General features: G+C 43.7%; 2 protein-coding genes across 8 annotated transcripts in view; one reads left to right on the forward strand and one right to left on the reverse strand.

The window, feature by feature from the left end:
- Nucleotides 1-25,879, forward strand: part of PPM1H (protein phosphatase, Mg2+/Mn2+ dependent 1H) — a 270,652-nt gene that overhangs the window by 227,613 nt on the left and 17,160 nt on the right. For 2 of the 3 annotated variants that reach the window (XM_082422820.1, XM_082422819.1), the window contains 2 exons: nt 1,866-1,973; nt 19,128-19,279. In XM_082422820.1, the coding sequence (XP_082278946.1) occupies nt 1,866-1,973; nt 19,128-19,279 (260 nt within the window). The remainder of the gene's footprint in view (nt 1-1,865; nt 1,974-19,127; nt 19,280-25,879) is intronic. The other variant, XM_082422821.1, reaches the window with a different exon arrangement.
- Nucleotides 4,633-25,879, reverse strand: part of MON2 (MON2 homolog, regulator of endosome-to-Golgi trafficking) — a 204,650-nt gene continuing 183,403 nt past the window's right edge. For 2 of the 5 annotated variants that reach the window (XM_082422677.1, XM_082422675.1), the window contains 3 exons: nt 12,013-12,110; nt 8,846-9,077; nt 4,633-6,167 (listed from right to left, as the gene is read on the reverse strand). The gene's annotated coding sequence lies outside the window, so the exon portion shown is untranslated. The remainder of the gene's footprint in view (nt 6,168-8,845; nt 9,078-12,012; nt 12,111-25,879) is intronic. The other 3 variants (XM_082422678.1, XM_082422676.1, XM_082422679.1) reach the window with 3 other exon arrangements.

Below are 25,879 nucleotides of genomic sequence, written 5' to 3' on the forward strand. Positions count from 1 at the left end.
TGTGATATGTAGCTGACAAGTTCAGTCATTGTACCTGTTGACCTATTTAAAAGCCACTGTGGCGTCAGTCTGCTCCAGGCCTGCCCTGTACCAAAGTAGCATGACCCCTCTGTCCCAGGAGTCCATGATCTCTGGAGAAAGCTTTACAACACATCAGTTCTGTCTTGATCTTTTACAGGGCTTATCTCCTTCCTCTCTGCACACACCTCCCCAGAAGTTTCAGAATACTTTCACTGCTGTTACTTTTCATTTGATTTCTGCCAATGCTTTGAAGGACTTGTGTGGGACATGTAAACAAGTTCAGTAACTAGCAGAAATATCAGATTTCTTTGGACTAAAACATCCAACCAGAGAAGGTGCCACAGCAGGAAGGAGAGCCGAAGGGCTACGAGGGACTCAGAATGTCCACGTTTAGAGCTGAACGTGTCTCAGCTAGAAGGGAGCTGGGCCAGGCCCCCAGCAGAGCAGTGCCAGACCAGAGGTCCCCAGGTTCACATTCCTGTGTCTGCATTTCACCCCCTTTGATTCTTGCCTTTGAAATATGTGTTACGGTTTCATTTCCACTCGACTGTAAACCTGCCCACCTTCTGATGTGAAACCAGCTCCAAAATCCACAGCTTTTTGGGGGAAAGTAGGATGAGGATATGGTAATGTGTTAGATTCACGTCTTAGCGTTTATAAGTTATTCTTATTACCCAAGCATTAGAGCGAGGATTCAAGTTCAGGTCTTTGAACGATGACGCTACACCAGGTATAGTGTCGCTAATCCAGGTGTTAGAGCAGTGGGCGTCAGTCCACCCAGAATGCCTGTCACTCCATCCCTCTGTGTTTACCTGTCTTGATGCTGGATATCCTTCTGTACAAAAATGTAGTGCCCCCTGCTCCAGGGAAGCTTCTTAGTAGAATTTTTACCTCCTCTGAACTCACACAACCCATTGTTCATGTGTCTTTCAGCACTCAGCCATCTTCCATATGTTGTTAATTAGACATGTACCTCTTAGCCTCCCTTACCAAGTTCCTTTGTAGGAGAGACCAGGCCTTAGATATTTGTCACCCACAGCATGGTGTCTGCACATAGTAGGTGCTCAATAAATGTTTGGGTAAATCAAATCTGTGGCCTCCCAGGAGATCATTGGGCTGACAGTGTAGGCATTAGTTTAATCGTATTGCTTCCTTAAAGCATTTGGACAACCACGTAGAGAAAGCTACAGATGGTGTGGTCTCAGCTATAAGGTCTCTGTGTGTATTTACAGCAAAGTGACCTCATGTTCCTTTCCACCCAGATGGAATTTGTGAAGATGTTAGCAGGACAGGTTATAGAGTTGCTAATGGTTTATTCTCTCCAGCCATGAAGTGTAATATATGAGCTTTGGGTGGGCAGGATCTGCCTCTGACGTTTTTACATCTTTTATCACAGAACTAGAGACGTAGCAGGTGTTCAGTAAATACTTGAAGGATGGGTGTATAGCAGATGGGTGGGTGGATGGCTGGATGGGGGGATGGGCAGATGGTTGGATTTGGTCTGAATTGATTTCAGTAGCTGTAGACATCACAGATGTATTGTATTTAATTTATTGGACACCCTTCCCTCCAGTCTCTGCAAAAGAAATCTGAAATGAGACAGCAGCAGTCCATTAGAATTAAGATAATTGCTAGAAAAGCCACTCCTCAAGTATGCAAGTGACCTTGGTGGGCCCTTCCTTGGAAACAAGTACCCACAGAAGTTAGCAGCCAGGGGCATGGAGAGGGGCAGGAAGAACCGGAAAATGACTGCTTCTCTCTTAGCCCGTGGCAGCTACACTGTGGTGGGAATACTTTCTCTGTGTGTGCGTGTGTTTCTGACGACCCTCTGCTTATACTCCTAGGCCCGAGTAATGGCGACTATTGGAGTGACCAGGGGACTTGGGGACCATGACCTGAAGGTGCATGACTCCAACATCTACATAAAACCATTCCTGTCTTCAGCTCCAGAGGTACCGCATGAGGTTTTTGTTTCTATTTGGTACAAGAACATGTTTTCTACATTATTCTTCCCATGACTCACACCCCATATCCAGACGGTAGCCAACTTGTGTCACATGTACTTCTGCAGTGTCTCTCATGTCTGTTTCTTTTCCCCACTCCATTCTCACTTTGACTGTGCTGGTTCCTCCCTCATGGCCTCCCGCCCAGATGGCTGCACAGCCCCTAGTGGCATTCCTTGCCTCCTCAATCCAGCCCACATATTGCCATCAGGCCAATTTTCCTAAACAACTACTCTGACACCTGTTTGCTCAGAAACCTTCAACAACACCCCAAGGCTCAGAGACTAAAGCGCAAACTCCTTCACTTGGCATTCAAGGCTTGTTATATAATTTGGTCTAACTTTAAAAAAAAAAAAATCTGATCTTTGTTCCCCTACACCAGCCAGAATGAACTTGCTATTTTTTGTACATGACCTTCAGTTTCCCATATTTGCTCAAACCATGCTTTCTGCCTCGTATGCCCTTCCTCCCCATCTCCAAACATCTGAATTCTCTTTTTTCTCTAGAGTTTAACTTAAATGCTCCTCCTGCTTTCCCCTCCCCCAACCAGAAGTCATGTCTCCTCCTACTCTAGATACACGTAGAGCAGCTGCCTCTTACAGCGTTTTCACTTTCTGCCTTGTGGCATGATGGTTCGTGTATATACTTTGTCCCCTCTTAGATTTTTAATTGCCTAGAAAGCTGATGTCATTCAGTTGATGTTTAGAGAAGTTAACTGAAAAACAAGTTGTCATATATTTGGTTTAAAAAATCATTTTTCTTATAATACAGGAAACAATGTCAAGTTCTATTTCAAGGTGTATCATTTAGAAAAGATATTGTTTCTAAGTGATAGAAAGCTCTAAGTAACAGTAGTTTAGGGGTATATTTTCTGACATATCAAGGAGGCTGGAATTTGGTGGTTGTTCATGTTGGTGCAGCACCTCCAGTGTGCCAGGGGTGACACCTCTGCTGCTTTTTTTCCTTCGTACTTGCAAGATGGTGACAGCAGCCCCAAACATAACATTTTCATGCAAGGCAGGAAGGAGGGTACAGCCTATCTGTCCCAGTAGACATTCACTTGCATCTCACTGGCCAAAACTGTCACATGACCGCTCCTAGCAGCAAAGGAGGTTGGGAGAGTGAGAGAAATGTTTGCAATTTGTACAGTAGAGGAGAGCCAGGGAGGGGTGAGTCGGGAACCAGAGGTATTTACATACCGTGTAATGAACTGTTGAAACGGTGCCTTGCACGGGAAATGCCCTGAATGTTTAGACATAGCTCCATCTGCATGTTCTTCCCAAGGGTGGGTGCTGTGTTTGTAGCGAAGGCTCTTTTTGTTGGAGGAAACAGAAACCCACTCATGCTGACTCAAAAAAAGGAGGTGTTTATTTTAATAATGTCGGAAGAGATATTTATGGGGTCCACAAGAAGAACCCTTGAAGAGCCAGGCTTTATGGGAGCGAAGGTGGCTCTGGAACCCAGGCAGCCCTGAGACCAGCCGTGCTGCATATGTCTCTGCCACCAGACAGCCCAGGTTCTGACTCCCCCAACTGCACGTTCCCAGAGACGAATCTCATTGGCCCAACTCACCTTTTCTACAAGGTCACAAGCGACTTCCCAGCCTGTAGACTGTGTCCACTCCAGAGCCAGCGATGGGCACCATCAGCCACCCAGGTCTACCCCTTTGGCAGGGCTGTGAGCAGGGCTAGTTCCTGTAGAGTCCCTTATTGCTGAGGCTGACATCTAAAATAGATCTAGCCACAGGAGGTTAAGAGGTTAAGAGAGGGAAATCTCTAGTAAACAGCAGGCGTGGAAGATACGCACATTTCCTGATATCACCCAGGATGTCAAGTGAGGTCAGCTTGGTGGAAACAATAATTACCATCTGCAGATGTCTCTCTTTTCGCCTTCATAGCAATTCTGCATGGTAAGAACCATGATGATATAAAAGTGTCCAAGCTTCCCTGGAAGTTGGCGGATCCCTGCTCCCTCTATTCTGGCCCACAGAAGGATCCCTGAATTACTGCTGAAACTCCTCCTGGCCAGAGAAAACCAATAAATATTGGGTTGGCCAAAAAGTCCGTTCAGATTTTTCCATAACATTGTATGGAAAACCCGAACGAACTTTTTGGCCAAGCCAATACTAGACTCATGGACGTCTATATTTTCCCCCTTGGGAGGGAGGCATTTATCAGGCATATTAAATGGTACTGTCACCTTTCTAGTTTCCAAAACACACAGGTAAAGTGTGACTATGTTGGGGGTGAGGGCTTCTCAGGAAACACTCATTAACCATTTTGCTCCTTAAAGGAGAGTGAAAACCTTCTCACCCTCCCCACCCCCCATACACACACACACACACACACACACACACACACACACACACACACACACACACACATTTTCTATATAAAGTGAGAAGTTTGGTTTGGTTTTCAGAAGAATCATCTCTATGCAGTTAGGTTATAGATCTTCCAATCACTGTGCTACTGTGGATCCCAAGAAGTGACTGTAGTTTTAAAACTTGGGCCAGCATGGCAGAGTCCCCGAGGACTGATGAAAAATCTCAGTTGGTTGATTAGAAACTTCATGTCACCTGTCTGGAAGTCTGGGCCGGACAATATACTTTTTTTTTTTTTTAACGTGCAGCATCTCATTTAATCCTCACAACAATTCTGTGAGGTGTGTATGGTTTTTATACCCATTTTACAGACCAGGAAATTGAGATCCAAGGAAGTAAATTAACTCCCCCTTGGTTGTATAGTTATTAACTAACAAGATGATCCTTGTACTCAAGTTTATCCAATTCGATCAGGCTCTTGTAGGAGAGGGAAGCTGAGTTCAAGGAAATCTTTTTGGGTAGTGTTGAAGGGACCCACTGAGTACTGTTTCAAGGGGCTCTGAAGAGAGTACCTCTGTCTTGGGACCTTAGTGGCCAGAGTTCCTCAGAAATACGGCCGGCCTCAGACTGCAGTTGTAGAAAATGATGGTGTGGTAGAAAAAGTAATTGGGAAAGACAGGACTGGCCTTCTGTGTGTGCCACCCTAGGCCGGACAGAATTGTGCAAAATGAGATTGTGCACCTATAATTTAGCTTAATGAGTATGTAGTGTAAATCTCAAGATTCTTTTGCACGAGATTAAAATTGTTGTACATTTTAAATGCTTCCAGATGGAGAGGCCTTAGCCAGAGCCAGGAAAGGGGGAGGAAGGTTAGAGGGAAGAGGGGGGAGCAGCTTGAATCAGCTCTGATGCAGGAGTGCAGAAGAAAAGATGGGTACAGGGAAACCCCACATCCCCAGTCTTGGGGCAGAAACTCCTTTTCCCTGGGTGGCAGTGATAAAGTCAGACCCTGGAGAAACAGCTAGGGGGCTTCTCTTGGGAGCCCACAAAGCCGGGTTAAATTTATTTAAACCATCTAATAAGGAATAACTGGCTCCCTTGCTGCCTTTATTCCCCCACCTGCACCCCAAGCCTACCCTGGCTATCTAACCGTGACTTCCTAAGAACATTCCCCTGCTACGCTTCATCTTTGCCAAGCATGGATCTTTATTTCACATTTGGGTTCTAAATTTCAAACTCAGCTCAGGCTGGTAGTTTTAACAGTCGCAAGGAAGTGGGGCATGTGTGTGTGTTGGGGGGGGTGGAATGTGATTTAGTTCTAAGAAAAAAGGCTCAAAAATCTTCTTGGAAATCAGCATTGTTCCCATTCATCATTGTAGCTCCTAATTTGACTTGATGAGTTAAATAAAAATAAATCAAAACCATGTGGATCAAATTTACGTAAAAAATGCACAGGGGTTTAAAAATTAGAGAAACGTTTCTAGCCAAACACATTTTTGGTTTTGCTGAACACAAGGCACTGGAAAAATCTCGAGTTTGCCAAACCCAAAGAGCGGCCGCCAGGTTTGCTGAGCCTCCCACATATCTTCCCAGGTCGAAGGTAGGGAATCTCTGGCCGAGAACTGAATTCCACAGGAGGCCCCCATCAACCCAGCGCGGGTCTGTCCGCCGAGCGTAGGAAGTGTTTTGACCCTCCCCTGGTCCACGGCATCATTCCCCCGTGTAACTGGAGCCTCTCCTCCGTAAGGGAAACACCCGCATCAGGTCTCCCATCCTCTTGCTCAATGAAGCTCATCGCTGTTCAGCATTTGTGTATCACCCTAGAGTTCAAGTGGAGAAGGAGAGGATTTGTGAATTCAGAGTCACTCTGCACCTTCTTTTCCAGCCGTTCTCCACCCCGTCCAGCACACACCTCATGACCTATTCCTCAGACAGCACGGCCCAGGCCTGCAGCCTAAACCTCCAGATGTTCTCTACTCCGCACCCCTTTCTGGCCTGTGACAGGCCCTCCCTAGAGCTAGGATTCCTCTTAATGTCTTTCTCGCTTTCTGGCCTCTACTCCAGGACTGTGCTGTTGACTTTAGGCCCCTTTCAGGCTCTTGGAAGAATGAGGTCTTTTTCTGTCTGGGGGCCGGTTTGCAAAGCCAACCCCATCAACTCAGCAGTCCCCCCACCCCGTCCCGCCCCTGCCAGACTGAACCACAAGGAGCCTGATTTTCTCTTGGCTTCATTTTTCCTCTCCTTGGTGTTCAGGATTCCTGTCAGCTGTTTTCTGTGACTCCAGCTCACTCATTTAGGTCATTCTGGGTTCTCTTCATCTAGATTTTATTTTTTTCTTTCATCTGAAACAGGCTTCTCTAAAAGAAGGAAGACCTTAGGCTCCAGTATCTGAACTCCCTCCCTAGCACCGGCATTACCTGTGACCTCTACAAGTTCTTTCAGCCTGCTTTCCCCCTTCCTGCAGGTGGGGTGGAAATGCCTAGATTGACAAGGTGCTGGGAAAAACAAATGAGAACATCTATGGAATTGCGTGGCACAAGGTCTGGTACATGGTCAGAGATGGTCAGTAAAAACATTAGTCTTCCTTATCCACTGGCTTCTGGAAGCCTTTGCACTTACAGGGGATTCCCAGTATTCACTTTCATGTGCAGAGAAGAATGACTATCTTGTTTGACACTCCCCTGTTGTCTCCCATGAAAACATGAACAATATTTAAGATCTCACGTTGACTTCTGAACATTTACGGTCTTCTGATTCTCAGTAGCTTTTCATGCCCCAAGCCAAAATCCCGTTTTGGGAATGAGCATGTTTTACTGTATTGTGTACTTTCTGCAGTCTGGCCAATTCATAAAAAAACAATATTGGTGCACAGTGACACGGGGAGATGGCTGGGCTACATTAAATGAAACAAAATACGATTGTATATACAAAAAGTTGATCATAAGTAGGTAAAAAAGTTATGTGCCTATGTATACACATATACACATATAAAAATATAGGTCTTGAGAAGGAAATTTTCTCAAACGTTACAGTAATTATCTTTGGGTGGTAGAGGAGGAATTAAAAAATTCCCTAGACCCCTCAAAAATACCTTAGGAGGTAGTGTGATATTGTGGTTAGAAACTCAGACCTGGTAATCAGTCGTGGGCTCAAGCTCTATCTCTTTACTTACTAGCTGGGTGATCTTGAGAAAGTTACTTTACCTAAATCTCAGTTTCCTCCTCAGTAAAAAGAGGACAACAGGGTTGTTATACCCAGGAACGCAAGGAACAAGTTAAATGACATATAAAAAGTACTTAAAACAGAATCTGGCATAATAAACATTAGCTCGTAGCTCCTATTCCATCAAGACCACAAAATCTCACTGGCTGTTTACACAGAGAGTAAACATGAGTCCAATCGTGTTTATCGAGGAGCACAGTGGGGGACATGTCCTCAAGGAATTAGAATTTTTGGCCACTTGGAAGGCCAGAGAATCGTCAGCCATAAACCCTGTGAGTCCTGCTTCCTAAGGGACTAGGGGAATTCAGAGAAGGGAGAGAGCACCATCTAATCTGAAGAAGAAGGACAAGATAAGTAGGACAAGGAAAAGAAGGAAGCAGTAGTGAGTCTGGGGTGAAGTAAAATTTGCCTAACAGAATCAGTTTGGAAGATTAGCTTGAAGGGCTATTGGCTATAATCAAGCGAATTATCATGGAGGGCCTAGAACTAGACCCGAGGCAGCAGATTAGGTCTTCAGCAAGGGGAGCAGCATGATGAGTGAGTGTGGCGGTGGAAGGCTTAGCTTGTGACAGCACGTGGATGGGGGGTGCAGAGGGAGGGGGGTGCAGGCGGGGAGGCCACCGTAGAGGTGAAACCATGTGGCAGTGAGGCTTTGAGCTGGGGCGGGGACCAGGAAGGCCAAAAGGAGGCACATGGGAGAGGCATTTCACAAAACAACGTAACAAGAACCGAGGGCACACTCGATTTTTAGAGGATGAAGCAGGGTGAAATTTTTAAAAAATTAAAAATCAACTTTGCTTTCTAGCCTATGAGAAAGGAAGAAGGTTGCTTGTTGGGGTCTGAGGAGGAAAAATAATTTTATCCTTTTTCCGAGTTTTCTGAACCAATTTAAAAAACAGACACAGGAGTCTGGGATGAAAATAACTTTATAGCGAGGATAAAGTTAGACTGGAAACCGCGGTTTGGATCTAAGACCAAAATGGACTCTTTATTCCTCACCTCCAGCCCTCAAATTAAACTTGCCTCCTGGACTGGCTCTCATCTCCCCAGCCCACAAAGGGAGGTTTTCCTGGTATTTACCTGCTGGAGGACAGGAACAGAGGGGCAGGTGCTGCTTATGGACAAGTAGGGACCAAGGAGAAAACTCCAGCGGGCTCGCCGTCCCACGTCCCTTGTCACCAATCCTGTAGGGAGAGGGCCCATCGCAATACAGTGCCTTTGTGCCTTTGTTGACTACGAAACAACTTAGAGGCTTAACGGGAGAATTTATTATTACCTTTCATACTTCTGCGGGTTGAATGGGCTCAGCTGGGTGCTTCTCACGGGGTCACAGTTGGATATCAGTCGGGGCTGGAGTCATCTGAAGGCTAGGTGGGCTGCACGTCCAAAACGGCTCTCTCACATGGTTGGCAGTTGATGTGGGCTGTCAGCTGCGTGTTGAGCCGAGGCAGCTACACACAGCCCCTCCATGTGGTTTTGGCTTCTCATGGCATTACTGCAGCTGGATTCTGAGAGGAAACATCCCAAGAGCAGTGGTTCGAGAGACTGAGGCAGAAGCTAGAAAGCTTTTTAAGACCTAGCTTCAGGAGTCCCATAACATCACCTCTTCCACATTCTGGTGATTAAGGAAATCACTAAGGCGGGTCCATATCTGAGGAGAGGAGAACTAGAATCCACCCTTGATGGGAGGAGCAGCGTGCTTGTACAGGGAGGGAAGGAAGCGAGGGTGGTCATTTTGGAGACCTTCTACCATCACCTTCCTGTAGCAGTGTCCTCCCTGCTGTGAAATCTTGAGGGTTAGGGTAATCATCTATCTTTCCAGTGCAAACTAATATAAGTTGATGCATTAGTTATTTACCTAGTTAATTAAGAAAGGAAACCTAGTTTGCAGTGTAGAGGCAGATTTACAATGATGCTAATTGATTAAATGTAAGTATCAGGGTCCTTCACTCAGACCAGCCTTCAATGAGTTCTGGTTGTTACTGGGAAATGTAGACAGTTCTGTGTGGTGAGGAGAGGCAAGGTTACAATCAGGAATCATTTCCTTGCAATCATTTCTCAAAAGAAAGGGACCTCATTTTCCATGGTTCCAGTAATCTGTTGCAATTTCTCTTCTCATTCCTAATAAACATTCACATTCGTATCTAAGTTTGTATTCATAATTATTTCTGTGTTCTTTTTCTTAAAGAGAGCTCCCCAGAAAGACAAATACTGTATCATCTCACTTATATGTGGAACCAAAAACAAAAAACAAAACCCCCAGGAAACAGCAACAAAAAACCAAAACGCAAAGAGATCAGACTTGTAGCTACCAGAGGTGGGGACAAAGGGGAATTAGGGGAAGGTGCTCAAAAGGTAAGACTCCCAGTTATAAGATAAATAACTACTAGGGATGTAATGTACAGCGTGATGACTACAGTTTCCCATATATTGTACTGCTGTACAATATACGGGAAAGTTGTTAAGAGAGTAAATCCTAAGAGTTCTCATCACAAAGAAAAAAACATTTTCCTTTTATTCTTCTGTTTTCTCTTTTTATTGCATGTATATGAGAAGATGGATGGTAGCTGAACCTACCGTGGTAATCATTTCACAATATATAAATCAAACCGTCATGCTGTATGCCTGAAATTTATACAGCGATGTATGTCAATTATTTCTCAGTAAAGCTGGGGGAAAAAATGCTCCCCAAATTGTACAAACTTCAGGCCTTACAAACCCTGGATCCCCCTGTACAAAGGGAAAATGATGAGTTCTGTCTAAAGATACTTTGATAATTTACAGCAGTTGTATTTGGCACTTTTTTTTTTTAACCAGTCTTATTGAGATATAATTGACATATGAGATCGTATAAATTTAAGATGTACAGTGTTTTGATGTGTTATACTTACATACAGCTGACCCCTGAACAACATGAGTTTGAATGGCACGGTCCACTTATATATGGGTTTTTCCCATATGTTATGGAAAAACCCAAATGAATTTTTTGGCCAACCCAATACTACAGTACTACACAGTCCGAGTATGGTTGAACCACAGATGTAGAGGAACCACACGTACAGAGGCTGACTATATAACTTATATGCAGAGTTTCGGCTGCACAGAGGGTCAGCGCCCCTAACCCCCTAGTTGTTCGAGGATCAGCTGTATCGCAAAATGATTATCACGGTAGTGTTAGCTAACACCCCTATCACACCACTAATTACCATTCCTTTTCTGTATACCTTGCAGGTATATAACCCAGTATTACATACAGATTATGTGTATACATTATATATAGTGTGTATATGTGTGTGTGTGTGTGTATATAATACAGTATATACACATTATATTTAACTATAATCACCATGCTGTACTTTGGATTCCCAGAACTTATTCATCTTATAACTGGAAGTTTGTGCCCTTTGACCATCATCTCTCCATTTCTCTCCCCACCCCCTCCCCCCTGAAAACCACCACTTTCCTCTATGTTCTATGAGTTCAGTTTTATGGGCAGTTTTCTGACTCTCTTCTCTAGTGCCACATGTCTGCAGCATCTCATACATCTGCTTCCCAGTTGGGTTGATGCCCCCTTGGGGGTATATGCTCCCCTCCCATCACCACCACCACTTTGAAAATGTCTGGGGGAAAAACAATCACATGTTAAGAGTGTATAGAACTGCTTTCGTTGATTCTGGTACCATCTGACCTTATACATACAGGAGAGACTTCATGCCGTAGCCTGTCCATCTCCGTCTCTAATTCTCCAGTCTAGCTGTAAAAAATCACTCGTGATGCACCTGTGTGTCATCCATATGGATGGTTCCCATTAGGAACTGTCTTGAGATTTGCTAACCAGCTATTTGAAATTTACTTGTACACACACCAGAAAGTCTAGCTTTTGAAATTTGTGGTCACACAAGGGAAGCCAACCTGTATATTGTGTCAAACATTCCTTCTCATTGGAGATTATTCCCTGCTGATTCTCTCCTGAACAATAATAATTTCACTTGAATGTTTCAAGTGAGTATCTTTCTTTTTTTTGCGTTAATTTATTGTATTACCTCATATAAGAATAGTTTGAGGAGTTTGTTAAAGAATGCAAACCCCTGGAATCCACTTCCTGAAAATCTGAATCACTAGGTGTAGGGTGGGGTCCTAGCAAATTTTCACATTTTTAGACACTTCTGCAGCAGGTGATCCAAAGACCACTCTTTGAATAGCACTGTCATAAGCTGTTCTTCACTGTGTTTCAGGAACTTTAGTTTAATAATCCTGAAGTCATCCATGCTCTAGTCCTAGATTGCATGATTCCTTCTCACCATGCCTGTGGCTCCGTTCTAGGCTGGTAGTTTAGGGCTACTACACACCTCGCTCGCTGCTTGCTCACAGGTCTGCCGAGACCTGGGCTGCTTGCAAGCAGTGGGATTAACTTTGCCACATGACAGGTATCCCGTAGCTTACCAGGGCTGATTGGGTCTCCTCTTCTAAGGCAAGATACACAGTAACTTGCTCTCCTGCTCACTGGAGATCCCTAAAATCCTGCCTTTGTGAAACAAGTCCTGTGAAGTAGTAACACACTGTGGTTATTAGGTTCAGTCCCAAGGGCCAGAAGTAGCAGCTACAAGAATAAAGAACAGTAGTCATTTAATTATTTACATGCCGGGAAACCAGATAACTTACCCTCTCAACCGGGACATTTTTGAGAGTCAGTGGGGACACTGTTAACAGTTATGCTGGGAAAGCAGCACAAACCCAAACTATCTCAGGCAAACAGGGATGGACGGTCACTCTGTATCTGCCTCCCCCGCCTCCTAAATGGATTTAACATGACTCTGTCTACACGGCACCCATGTACTTTCACTCGCAGGCTGGGATTTCCTCTGACCCCGATCTCTGCAAACGGGCATTTTAATGAACACAAATGTAATCCTCAAATGACTAACAAGCTGGATTCAAGTCCATTTGTTCACTGATCCATTCAGTGAGCCTTGGATTCTGTGGTGAACAAGGCATTGGAATCCCAGAGAAAGGAGTAGATGATAGGAGTGCCCCCATCTGTAAGGGAATTCCTTCCTCTGTAGCTTACCTCCCAAAGTTGTAAAGTTCTGGCCTCGCGTGGAGAAAATGAAAGCCTTACGCTATCGCGGCCGGGCACTGGGTACAACTTTAGACTCTTTATGTACTACCTAATATCTTAGCTGGTTTAGAAACTTTTTCAGTTGTTAGATGGTATCCACCCTCAAAAGGCAAATGTTTGTTTTGTCTGTAGACTCCAAAAAAAAAAGAAAAACACCAAACCTCAAGAATATCACATAGAAAATTATACCCACAGCCAAAACAACCAGCTCCTTTGGGGGTAGGAGGAACAGCCAACATATTTGTCATATTTTAATGTCCCTTGATTCATTTGCAGTCAGACGCTCTGAGGTCACGTGGTCAATCCCATCCAGGTCGAACTCATCCTGCGATGAAAGAGTCGGGGATGGTAGAGCCGTAAGCATCCCCAGTGGCCACATCATCCTAACCTTTCATTTCACAAAGGGAGACACTGAAGATATTTGAGAAGCCTCATCCCTTACCACTCCCCAGTGGAAATCCAGTACTGTAGCCAAGCCAAACTACGCAAAGCCACCCTAGCACACCAGCCCGCTCTCTCATTCCCAGGCGTTGGCCCCTGCAGTTCCCTCTCCATGTAAGGTACGTGATGCCCAAAGTCCTCCGTCCTGACGCTCCCCATCTGGTAAATCAGTACGTCTTCATCTCATACTCCCGGCAGGTTGTCAAGAGATTTTAATATGTGAATGAACAAAGTGGTTTTGCCTAACTACTAAGGGGCAGAGGTGGGTGTCAAACCCAAGTCTTCTGCCACCAAATTCAGTGTGTATTTCATGACATCATCTAGTGTAGATAGAATCACAACAGAGAATTCGGGTGCAATCTTGGTGGCCTGCCAGCATGCCAGTATTGAAATAATCCACTCGGTTTGTTGGACTGTGACGAAATATGCTAGAGTTTTATTTTCTTCTGGCACAAGTGCTATGTTCAACATTCTGCAGGTTGAGCTTTTGGGTTAGTTGGCCACGGAGGGTGGAGAGGAAAAGAGTTTGTACTCTTCTTACTTTCCACCACCTACTGGCAGCCTTTACCTTGGGGACCACCTGGCTTTTCTGCCAAAACATGATTGAGAGTCCCAATCACTGTCATTTTAAGTGAGACTTTAGGAAATGAACACCAGGTCCCTTGGGTTCACCCTTAACTCATCTCCTTCCACCAACTAGCTTACTTTCAGGTGTATTGCCCTGAGATCAGAGCCATAAAACAATAACATGCTGTGCGTTAGAATTTGTAGTTCTCTTCCACATTATCTCATTTGATTTTTGTAACAGCTTTGTGAGAAAGGTAGAGTGGGTGTTATAATATTTATTTTTCTTGTCTTCTTTTTTTTTCCATTTTTTTAACAATGATTTCAGGGATGAGAAAATTGAGAGCTAAAGAAATAAAGGACTCGTCTCCAGTCCCAAGGCTGGTTAGAAGCAGAGACCCGAAGTGAGGGCTCCTAATAACCCAGGCGGGGGGGGTTCTGCTCCTGCACACAGCTGGGCCTGAGCTGCTGGAGCACCTCGTCCTACCTCAAGTACTTAAACGGGAAAAAGGGTTTGGAGGATGTGCTGAGCTGATAAAGATGTGAGAGCCGTGAGGACATCCTAGAGGAGCCGCCAAGACTTGGCAAATGGAAGCATTGATGGGTTCTTTCAAACAGTGGCTTCAGGAAGCAGCGTCAGCTTACAGCAGTATGAGCTCTCACAGGCCACTGAAATTTCCTCAGGAACAGAGCAAAGGGGCGAACAGATATTAGACAGGCACTGAAACAGCAGCCAGCTGAGCGCTGAGTGGAGGCACCGCGTTAAAGAGTTGTGTGTCCCCACTCCCCCGTAAAGCAGGGGCCCGGTGACCACGGTAAGGGTGACTCTAAGTGCTCTAGCGTTGGGGGGCAGCTGTGAGAGCCGTCAGCACCTGGCTTATTCAGGGGCATACTAGCCACGACCCTTGGTGACCCCAGACTTCCTCCTGTCCCCCCCGCCCCCTGAACGCTGAGTGTTTTTTGTTTATTAGCAGCTCCCCTGAGGATAGGGGACGAAAAGGAAAGAGTCTGCTACTCCTGTTAAATCTCAGCGCGTCACAGTTTGGTGACTGCCAGGGAGCGTCGGCGTTTACAAGCTAAAACGGTCGGGTCACCACGAGGTGAGGGGGTCTTCGGAATGGATCTCATATGAATTCTTTTTCTTTCTCTTTTCTTCCCATTTATTCTTTGTCTCAGCAAGTATGTCCTGAAGATCTAGTGGTGTTTACTCTATGAAAGTTACGGCGAGGCCCACAGAAGAAGTGCAAAATGGGATCTCTGGCCTCTGGAGGTTTAGTCTGGGGGGAAGAGAAGGTGACCAGCTCTCAGGGTGTTCGCTGGAAGCAGGACAAGGGTAAATGTCCAGCAAGCGAAATGCTTCCCTTGGTGGTTTATTGTGTGGTTTCCAAGTGCTAGACTCTGTGCTCTGCTGGGGGGCAGAAACAAATAGGACAACTCAGACCGCCCCAGGGGAGCTTGTTGCCTAAGACCATGTTTTCAAGGTGAGGTTCCCCCATCACTTGCATTGGAATTACCCTTGTTTACATAGGCTGATGCCTGGGCTCAGATCTACACAATCAGAATCTTTAAAGGTGGGTCCCGGAATCTTAATTAGCACCCCAAGTGATTCTTAAACACCTTAAAGTTTGAGAATAACTACTCATGTGGAAGAGACAGACAAGTGAACCCAGACTGGTACAAACAGGTGAGTACTGTGCTAGTGAACATGAAAGGGATTGTGTCTGCAGAGGACCAGCGAAAAGAAAGGGAAATCCTCAGGTCTTCCTCAGGGTTACTCTGGCAGCGGAGGGTGGCACTGTGTCCCCCTCAGCCTCTCTTCTTCACCACCAGTCTGACACTGTGTCCACATCCTCTTAATCCGGAGGAGTGGCAGGTCCCCAAAAGGAAGGAAAGGGAGGCACAGCAAGGGACCTGTGGAAAGTCACCTCACCGGTTCAGATCTCTGTTCACATGGTGTCTTCCCAGAGACGCCCGCCTTAACCACATCTTCTAAAATGGCTCTTTTGTCGCTCTCCTTACCTGCCTGACTTTTCTTCAAGCACCTGTCGTCTTCTGGCATTGTAATTTATTTGTGTGTCTATTGCACCTAGTTTAGAAGTTGTGAGGACTTTGTCACTTTTGTTCACAGCTGTTGGCACATAGTAAGTGCTCAATAAACACGTCGTGAAGGGTCCGGGAGGGCAGATGGATCCACCCCGGCCTCATCTCTCCACGGCTCAAATTCTGTTGCTCTGAGAAACAGCAGGAGTCTCAGGATGCCCATGGCCTTTCTTGGCAGATGGGCACGCGGGAAGGAGCCAGTAGGACCCTGCCCGTGTTCTCCAGAGCCCCTTCCCACAAAGGCCTTTGCAGATCGTATCTCTCTCCTCCCAGACACTGTCTTCCTCATGTCTGAGTCCTGGGGAGCCACAGAGCCCGTTATTTTTGATGTGAAGCTTCCCGGAACATTAAGAAGCTATTTGAGGAATGGAACAGGGAGGTCCGGGGAGGCGAGTGTGGTCTGATTGAGGAGGCCCTGCAACAGCTTTGGGGAGGGAAGGTCGGGTCTCCAGAGCCCACTGGAATCCTTTGAAGCCCTAGCCGCTGGGGAGGATGAGCGTGCAGTTGGATGTCTTGCACGGCAGTCCGGCTTTTCCGAGAGCGTTTGCACAAAATGTTCTGCATCACAGGTTAATGTATAAGACACGAGTTGTAAGTGGAAAGTTGGCAAAGTCCTTTGGAAACTGGCTAAAGGGCAGGAAACAAAGGGTAGCAGTAAAAAAAAAAAAAAAAAAAAAACCTAAAAGGATGTTAATTGGGGAGTGCCTCAGGGAGTAGGGTTGAGACTAGCTTTTTATTATTTACATAAAAATTGCTTGGAGAATGGTACTGAAAGGGATTTTCATGTTGGCTAAGGAAACTGCATTAGAGAGTTGTGTGTGGAAATGTGAATAGTGGAATTAGGGAAGGATTCAATTTATTGATGGAAGTGAAGAGGAACATTTTATAACATGTTGCTATTTATCAACCCACACCCATTTTGTGGGCCAGATTTCCATTTGAATAGGACAGCTTCAGCTTAAAACAACTCAAATCTCCACGCTTTGGGGGCTGCAGAAAGCACTTGAAGAGATTTCGGCACCGTACACACAGGGCAGGTCCTGAAATGAAACAGATGTTTATCTTCGACCTTAGAAACCTCTCTTTTAAAAGGAGCTGCAGGGCAGGTGGCATCTCCTAGTTCGCTAGAAGCATAAGGTGCTACAAGCACCTGACATCCACATCTCCCTACCTCCCTTTATAAGAAACATTTTCTCTCCTGTGGAGCTCAAAGTATCACAGAAATTTATTGTAGATCTACCCCAATAAGAAGCGAGCAGTCTCTCGTAAGCAAAGTTATTGCACGCTGGAAGTAACAACACGGTGACACAGGACTTGAAATTAGGAGCCCAGGGGTGACGTTTGCTATCCTCGCCATAGCCTCCCCTAGGGGGTAGTCTACACAGGCATCACAGAGGCCACTGAGCCCTTGGATTCCTTGTTACAGACCAGTAGGACTCCTCCGCGGCCTCAGTAGTCAGTGTGGTCCAGGAACCAGCAGCATCACGTGCGAGCAAGTTAGAAATGCAGGCTCTCAGGCCCCACCCCAGAAGTGAATTGGAATCTCCCTTTTAGTAGGGTCCCGGGCTGATTCCTGTGCACATCAGCATTTCAGAAGCACCTGCTCTAAGACACCCAGGGACCACAGAAGGTAAAGCAGAGGGGATCCGGTTGCCGCTAGAGTAAAAATCGAACCACATGAGTTCAGCAGCCTGAAGACAAAATTCTGGCATTTGGGACTTCCCAGTCTGTTGTAAACTTAAGATTCCCGCCTCCTGTTTTCTTTAATTTGGTCTCATAGGGCGCCGTGCCTCGTCTAGAAGGTAAACTTCCCCTGCCTTTTGAGAGGAAGATGTTAAAAGCCAGTCCAGTCTTCCCCCGAGTGCTCTTCTCCTGAGTGCGGTCCATGCGCTGCGCCATTAGCTAATTGTTGCCGTCTTGTTCACCGGCCACAAAGGCTGTTTTTCATTTGAGTTCATTTTCCAAAGACTCTGTGGGCAAGTGTGGGGCATTTTGTTGTTTTCTGCTGCTGGGTGTGGGCTGTTCGTCCATAGGACCAGCCCTGTGGCAGGCAGGGCGTCACTGGCCTGGGCAGACCTTCCTGAAACATAGGAGGCTTGGCTTTTGAAGATGTGGATGGGAACGTCTGCAGGCCTCTTGGAATTTTATTCTCTCGAGATCTGAGATGACCTGACAGTGGTTGTGTGTGATGGGACCCGGGAACAGCTGCCTACACTCCATCCGCCTTCCCTCCCCTCCCTTCCCTTTCTTTCCCTTCCCCTCCCTTCCCCTGGCCTACACCTTTCACTCAGACTTGTTTTTAGAAAACAGGATAATGAGGTGGGGTTGAAAGAGCTGGAAGATTGATGAAATTGACCTGCCTTTGTCCTCAGCTCATGAAGTGGTGTAGGCAGGGGCTGGTCCCGTCAGATTAGTAGGGAATAGCAATGAAATCCCAAACTCCTCTCCCTCCCATCCTGCCCGAGTAGGGGGAACATGGAGTTGTGGCCTAATGCAAGTAAGCCTTGATTTTTATTATTATTCTTTTTGCTAAGGTCACTATGTTCTTTTCCAAGAGTTGAGGGGGATGTCCAAATAGCCAAGTCATTCCAGGTACTAGAGGTGAGGACAGACTTAAAGTCTGTCGAGACACACTTAGGAGATTCAGACTTGGCGTGTGTCCTTTGTGATTTAGGCTTGACTGAGGCTCCTCAAACCTGCGTGTAGTATCAGAGCCCCATCGTTGCATGAGATAAGTCCAGCCCCTGGGCCTCAGAGCAGGTAAGCCAAAAGGTATCAAGTGAGTACATGAAATGAAGTGTATCTCCTTAGTCCTAAACCAATACACGCAGAGTAGCTGCCTTGGATCCTAGACTGGCCTTATCTCCCCCGCAGACTGAGAGCTCCGAAGCAGGGAAATCTGCTGTTTATCTTTATACTTAGAGCACCCGGCACAGAGCAGGCCCTTAATAAATATCTGTGGGATGGATGTGCAAAGGAAGGAAGGCAGCTCTTCTAGCTACCGGCTGCTCTTCTAGCTACCGCTGTATCTATTGTGAGTCATTGTTCCAGCCACATTTCAGGCATTACATTTTCAGTTAATTTCTTCCTTGTCGACTGTTAACTTATTGGGCTCATTCACAGTTGTGTTTGGGGCCCGATATGTCTGTACAGCAAGTCTTCAAAGGAGGCTACCCCTGGGCCACAAAGCTTGCTGCAACCCAAGTGCCTTAGAGCGCGCTCCTAAAAACCACTGGGCTGGGCAGGAAAAGGGAAGGGAAGTCAGAAGCCAGTCTGCTAGGGGGAATAATGTGCTCCCAACTTCTTAAGCAGGGGTATTGGCTGTTCATTTCAGGTAAGAGTCTACGATCTCTCCAGATACGAGCATGGAGCAGACGATGTGCTGATCTTGGCCACTGACGGACTCTGGGATGTTTTATCCAATGAAGAAGTGGCAGAAGCGATCACTCAGTTTCTCCCTAACTGTGATCCAGATGACCCTCACAGGTTTGTGCGTCTCTGTGATTGGAGGGTTGTTCCTCAAGCGGTCTTTCATGTGGCTGAAATAAATACTAATCTTGCACTTTTCATCATTCATTCTGATATAGACGGTTTAGTAACCAGACTGCAAAAGGGACTACATTTCTTATGAGAGGTGCTTTCACAGCCAAATAAAAATCCTCCTTAAGTTAAACCTAGATACAAGTGGTAAAGAATTTGTTTTGTGAGATATTTCAGCAGTGTATCTTTCTCACATTCTTACTTCATATCCTACAAAGTGGGAATAATCCAAGTTGTGATCCTCCTGGTAAGAATGAGAGCAAATGCTCCCAGCATTGATTTCCATCCGTTGAGGAACTGTTTCTTTCAAGAAACATTGGGAAAGGAGAGAAAGATTAAAGTAGGGATTCCTTATAGCATGATGGCCATGTAAACATCCTAAACAACCCTAGGTGACTTAGCATTAAACAGAAATCCCCTCTGGAGAAAGGCACCTTTCACTTAGAACACAAGGAAATAAGTCACCGTGAGTGAAAACCAGCAGAAACAATAGACAGCAGAGTTGGACCTGTAAATATTATTGGATTTATCAGCCAAAAAATATAAATAAATATTTTAACATGTTTCAGAAATGTTTTTAAAAGCATTGAAATCATGCATAAGGATAAAAGACTATAAATGACTGTGTAGATTTTTAAAATAAAGAAATGGGACTTCTGGAGATGAAAAATATAAAAATAGGAACTACAGATTCAATGGATTTAACAGATTGGAGACAGTTGAAGAGTACACTGATGAACTGAAAAACTGATCTGAACAATCCAGAATATGGCTCAAAGAGACAAAGAGAGGGAAAGTATGAAATGAGATTGAGCCTAGGAAGATAACTAAGATGCTGTAAAAAGAATTGCAAAAGGAAATACTATAGAAAACGGGAAGAAAAAAAACAAGTTCCAATCCAGAATTGTTGAATGATATTAAACCTAAGATCCAGAAAGCCCGACAGATCTCAAGCAGAAGAAATAAAGAGATAATTTTAAGTAGATATTTGATAATGAAACTGAAGAATTTAAACAAAAAAGATACTAAAAGCAGCCAGGAAGACAAAACAGATACATAAGACTAGCATTTACAGTGATAGCTGACTTTTCAGAAATAACAGTAGAAGCCAAGACAGTGGAGTTATATGTTCAGTTGGCTAAGAAAAGCAGCTCTCAATTTTTAGAATTTTTATATACAGTAAAGATATCAATAAAGAGGATGAAGTAAAAGCATTTTGAGGCAGAACAAAACTGAGAAATTTTACTGCCACCCAGCCTCCTCTGAAGAAGATTCTATAGGATGTCCTCAGATAAGAAAAGGAAATGATCCCAGACGGAAGATTGAGAAGTAAGATGGATTATTAAGCTATTAGTAAATAGGTATACTTAAACATACACTAACTATATAAAAACTACAATAAGAATGTCTAATATGTGGTTAAAAAATGATAAAATACTGAATAAAAACAGCATAATAAATTGGCCAGTGGGGATACTAATCAGCTAAAGTATGCTATGGTTCTACTTGAAAAGAGGTTAAAAGTGTTTAACTTTAGACTTTAAATGTGTTTAAATAGCTAAGAAAACGAATAAAATAATTGAAAGTATAATTTTCAAACTAGTCAAGCCCACATAGAATTAAAAGCCAAACTTCTAAACAGCTTATAAATCAAAAAATTGTAATAAAAATTAGAAATTACCAGGGCCTAAATAATAAGAATACTACATATCAAGACTTTAAAGGCTGAATTTTGAGCCCTTTTCCCCCCCTAATTTAATGAGCTATGCATAGGTGAAAAGCTCTACTCATCCCTGAACTGCCAGAAGTGACTATATTCCTTCCATATCATAAAGGAACTTTTTCCAACCCTCTCAACCTCCCAGTTCCCCAGATCACAAGGACCCTGCCCACAAGCTCCAGGCTCCTGACCACAGAAAAAGAAAAAGAGCCCCTTAACCACAGAGAAAGGTATTTCTCAGAATAAGATCTAGAAGGCTGCTTTGTGCTACTGGGCTAATTCCGCCCATATTATTCCTATAAACATGTACACAAGAATTCTTATAACTTCACAGTTCTGAGGGGCCACAGGAGTGGAGCTGTCTACTTGTGCTGTGTGCTCTTTTCCTGCATATAGGCTGTTAGTAAACCACTGTCCTAATTTAAAAATTTAGGTCTGCGGTCCTTATTTCAACAACAGCATCTAGATTAAGAATTAAAAACAACAGAATAAACCCAGGAAAAGTAATGGAAGGAAAAATTAAAGATAACAAAAAAGAGAACAAATATATAATAAAAATAAACAGTAAAGCCAAAATTTGTTTCTTTAAAACAACTAACACATTAGGAAAATGCAAATCAAACCACTCTGACATACTACCTCACACCCATTATGTTGGCTATTTAAAAACAAACAAACGAAGAGAAAAAAACAAGTGTTGGTGAGAATGTGGAGAAATTGGAACGTCTTGTGCATTACTGGTGAGAATGTAAAACGGTACAGCTTCTGTGGAAAACAATATGGTGATTAAACATATAATTATATCCATCAATTCTACTTCTGGGTATGTACCCCAAAATGAGTGAAAGCAGGGGCTCAAATAGGTACTTGTACACCCATGTTCATAGCAGCATTATTCACAGTAGCAAAAAGGTGGAAGCAACCCAAGTGTCCATCAACAGATTAAATGGGATAAACAAAATGTGGTATATAATACAATGGAATATTAATCAGTCTTAAAAAGGAATGAAATTCTCACACATGCTACAAAATGGATGGACCTTGAAGACATTATGCTCAGTGAAATAAGCCAGTGAGAGGAGGACAAACACTGTATGATTCCACTTACGTGAGGTCCCTAGAGTCGTCAAATTCATAGGGACAGAAAGTAGAATGGTGGTTACCAGGCGCCGGGCCAGGGGGATAGGGAGTTGGTGTTTAATGGTTATAGCATTTCAGTTTGGGAAGGGGAGAAAGTTCTGGAGATAAATGGTGGTAGTAGTTATACAACAATGTGAATGTACTCAATGCCACAGAACTGTACACTTTAAAATGGTGAAAATGTGAGTTTTTATGTTATGTGTATTTTACCACAAAATATAATTTCTCCAAAAAAAGCAAATTAAAAAGAAAACTAACAAAGTAGCTAAATTTCCCTTAAGACTAATCAAAAACAAGGGGATCCAGCAAATAAATAATATTAGCAATAAAAAACAGTAATAACAGATGTGGCAATAATGAACCTATACATATTCTTTAATAGGAACATTGTTAAAATATTAATTTTTCCTAAATTTATCTTTAGAGTGAGTAGAATTATAACCAAAATTCCAGTGAAGTATTCATGGAACTTCATAAGCTGATTCTGAGATATATATGGAAGAACAAAATGCCAAGAATGTTTGTGACATTTCTGTATGGGTCTTACCCTTCTAGATATTAGTACAAAATCAGAACAATTAAGATGGTGCAGAAAAATTAAAAATGGATCCTTCCCTCACACCATACACTAAAATCAAGTCCAGGCAAGTTAAGACTTAACTGTGAAGGGAAAAGTAAATAGAACTTTTAGGAAATAGTATAGGAGACTATCTTTATGATCTTAGAGAAGGATTTCTTAAACAAGATACAGAAAGCACAAACAAGAAAAGATTGATAACCTTGACTACGTTAGGATTACCAACTTTAGTTCTTCAAAGGACAGCATAAAGAGAATAAAATGGCAACGTGTGAACTGGGAGAAGATCTTTGCAATTTGTATAACCAAAGAGGGATTCATACCCATAAAATATAATGAACTGTCACAGATCAATAAAGACAACACAAATAACCCAACAGAAAAATGAGCAAGTACCAAACAGTCATCACGCAGAAGAAAATTAATGGCCAATAAATATATGAAAAAAACTTCAACAGTCAGAGGAGTAGAAATAATTAAAAACATGTAGAACAACTGCAGACGGATTTGTGAATTTGTAGGAAGACTCTGAAGACAGCTTGGCATATGCATATCTTATAACCCAGAAGCTCCACTCTTGGGTCTGTACCCTGGAGCAGTGGTTCTGAAAGTGTGGTCTTTGGGTCACATGGCATCAGCATCGTCTGAGAACTTGCTAGAAATACAAGTCTTCAGGCTCAACCCCAGATCTACCAAATAAAACTCCAACGGTAGGACCCAGGGATCTGTGTTTTAACAAACAACCCAGGTGTTTTTTTATTCTGGTGCTGGTGTAATTCAATTTATACAAAAAGATATCCACACAATTGTTTTTATTATAAAAATTGGAAGCAACCTGCATGTCCAACCATAGGATGGATAAACAAATAATAGAATAATTCACAGTCCTCAAATGAGAATGAACCAAAGCTGTGATCTTTAACAGAGAAGAATCTGAAAGACATAATGTTGAGTTTAATAAGCCAGTCATAGAAGAATACACATACTATGATTCTATTTACATAAAGTAGAAAGCTAACAGTATATCACTTAGGGATACAGATATTAAAATTATAACAAAAAGCAAGAGAATTAACCCAAAATTTGGATAATGGTTTCCTTGGGAAGAGAGGTGGCAGAGGGGGATGTGTGCTTGTGGAGAGGCCCATAGTGAACTTCTAAGATATTTACTGGTAATGTTCTGTTCCTTTAGCTACATGGTAGGTATATGATTGTTCATGTTATTTATAACTGTATATCTTTTTCATTTGTTTGTATGTTAGCTATGAGAGGCAGTGTAGTCTAGTGGTCAACAGTGTGGATCTAGCCAGACTGCCTGAGGTTAAATCCTGGTTCTGTCCCTTCTAGACTTAGTGACCTTTGTGACCTTGGGGAGGTTTCTTAACCTCTCCGTGCCTCAGATTCCTCATCTGTAAAATGGGGGTTCCAGTAGTCCTGACCTCATCCTTATATATAAAGTGAAGTGCCTGGTATATAGTAAGCACTACTGGTATTTGTTGTTGTTATTCTATGTTTGTTGCTATACTTATACGTTTCATATATTTCACAACAACAACAAAAAATTCCTTCAGGAAAAAATTAAAGCTAGACATTCTTTCTCTTTCTAGAATTGTATAATTTTTCTCAGGCACAAAGGAATTGATGGTACTGCAAACAAGATTCTTTTATTTGAATTTGAATACATTTTTTTTCCTGTTGAGCTTTTAGTTTTAATCTGCGTTTTATATCCTACTTGTTAGCAACATTCTCCTGTTGATTTTCTCTACTGTAATTATTTTCATAAAGCTTTGCGAAGTCATCTGACAGGTATGAGTGAAAAGGCACCCAACACTTTTTAAAATCTCTCCAAGCTGGCTTGGTTTTCCTTACCAGCCCCGGTCTCTCCATGGCAACAAATCTGCCCTCCAGGGAGTGGTAACCTGTGGGCAGTGCTGTCACTGGGCAGGTGTATGCCAGGTCAGAATAGGTTCCTAGGTTCATGGGATCTGTTACCTACAGGGCTTACAGGGATCTCCATGGAACAAAAGGGCGCGAAAGAAAAAGGTTTTGAATTTGCCTTTCAGGGAAGATGGCAAACCAAAGCCTAAGAAAGAATCCTGTATCAGATAGAAGAATGAGTGAAAGGAAAGGTTATAAAATGGGCACAGTTTCATTGCTAAAAGAGATGAAATATCTGACTGGAGATCAGAAAAATTCTGGTTGGTTTTTTTTTTTTTTAATTTATTTATCTATTTATTTTTGGCTGCATTGGGTCTTCGTTTGCTCACGGCCTTTCTCTACTTGCGGTGAGCGGGGCGGTGGGGGGGGGCTACTCTTCGTTGTGGTGCGAGGGCTTCTCATTGCGGTGGCCTCTCTTGTTGCGGAGCACCGGCTCTAGGCGCGCGGGCTTCCGTAGTTGTGGCTCACAGGCTTAGATGCTCCGCGGCATGTGGGATCTTCCCAGACCAGGGCTCGAACCCGCGTCCCCTGCATTGGCAGGCAGATTCTCAACCACTGCGCCACCAGGGACGCCCCTCTGGTTGGTTTTTGGCATCTTAAAACAGTGAGACCTTATGGGGGAAGGTATCTTCTTTGCCAAATAATTCCCATTCAGATTCATTCATCTGGGAAATATTAAGGACCTATTTTATAAGCCATGGCCACTGGGGAAGAATTTGTGAAGAAAACAGACCAGGTCCCTGCCCTCTTGGAGTTTAAAGTCTAGAGGTTACAAAAGCATAAGGAAGTTAGAATATGAATGATTAAGAAGATAGCACAAGGGATAGGCAAGAAAGCTTCCCACTAGAAGGGATGTCTAAACTTCAACGTGAGGGGTAAATGAGTGTGTGCCAGTCAATGCAAGGTGGGGCAACATCGGGGAGGGAGAACATGGTGCTTTCAAGGAGCCCAGCCGTCAGTACGGCTGCCTGGGCTTAGTGTGGGGTAGTGTCCACAGGTGAGGTGCGAGAGGTGAACGGGGCAGGTCGTGTCAGACCTCAAGCACTGACAAAATGAATGAATGTGAAGATTAGTTGGAGGGAAGAGAGTCTGTGATAATGATATGGAATTTGTGTAATTCATTCATTCTGATCCACAATCAGAAAGCATTCTGGACAATCTGATGGTGTAA

Source organism: Balaenoptera physalus (genome assembly GCF_965194825.1).
Source record: "Balaenoptera physalus genome assembly, chromosome: 13".
Lineage (NCBI taxonomy): Eukaryota > Metazoa > Chordata > Mammalia > Artiodactyla > Balaenopteridae > Balaenoptera > Balaenoptera physalus.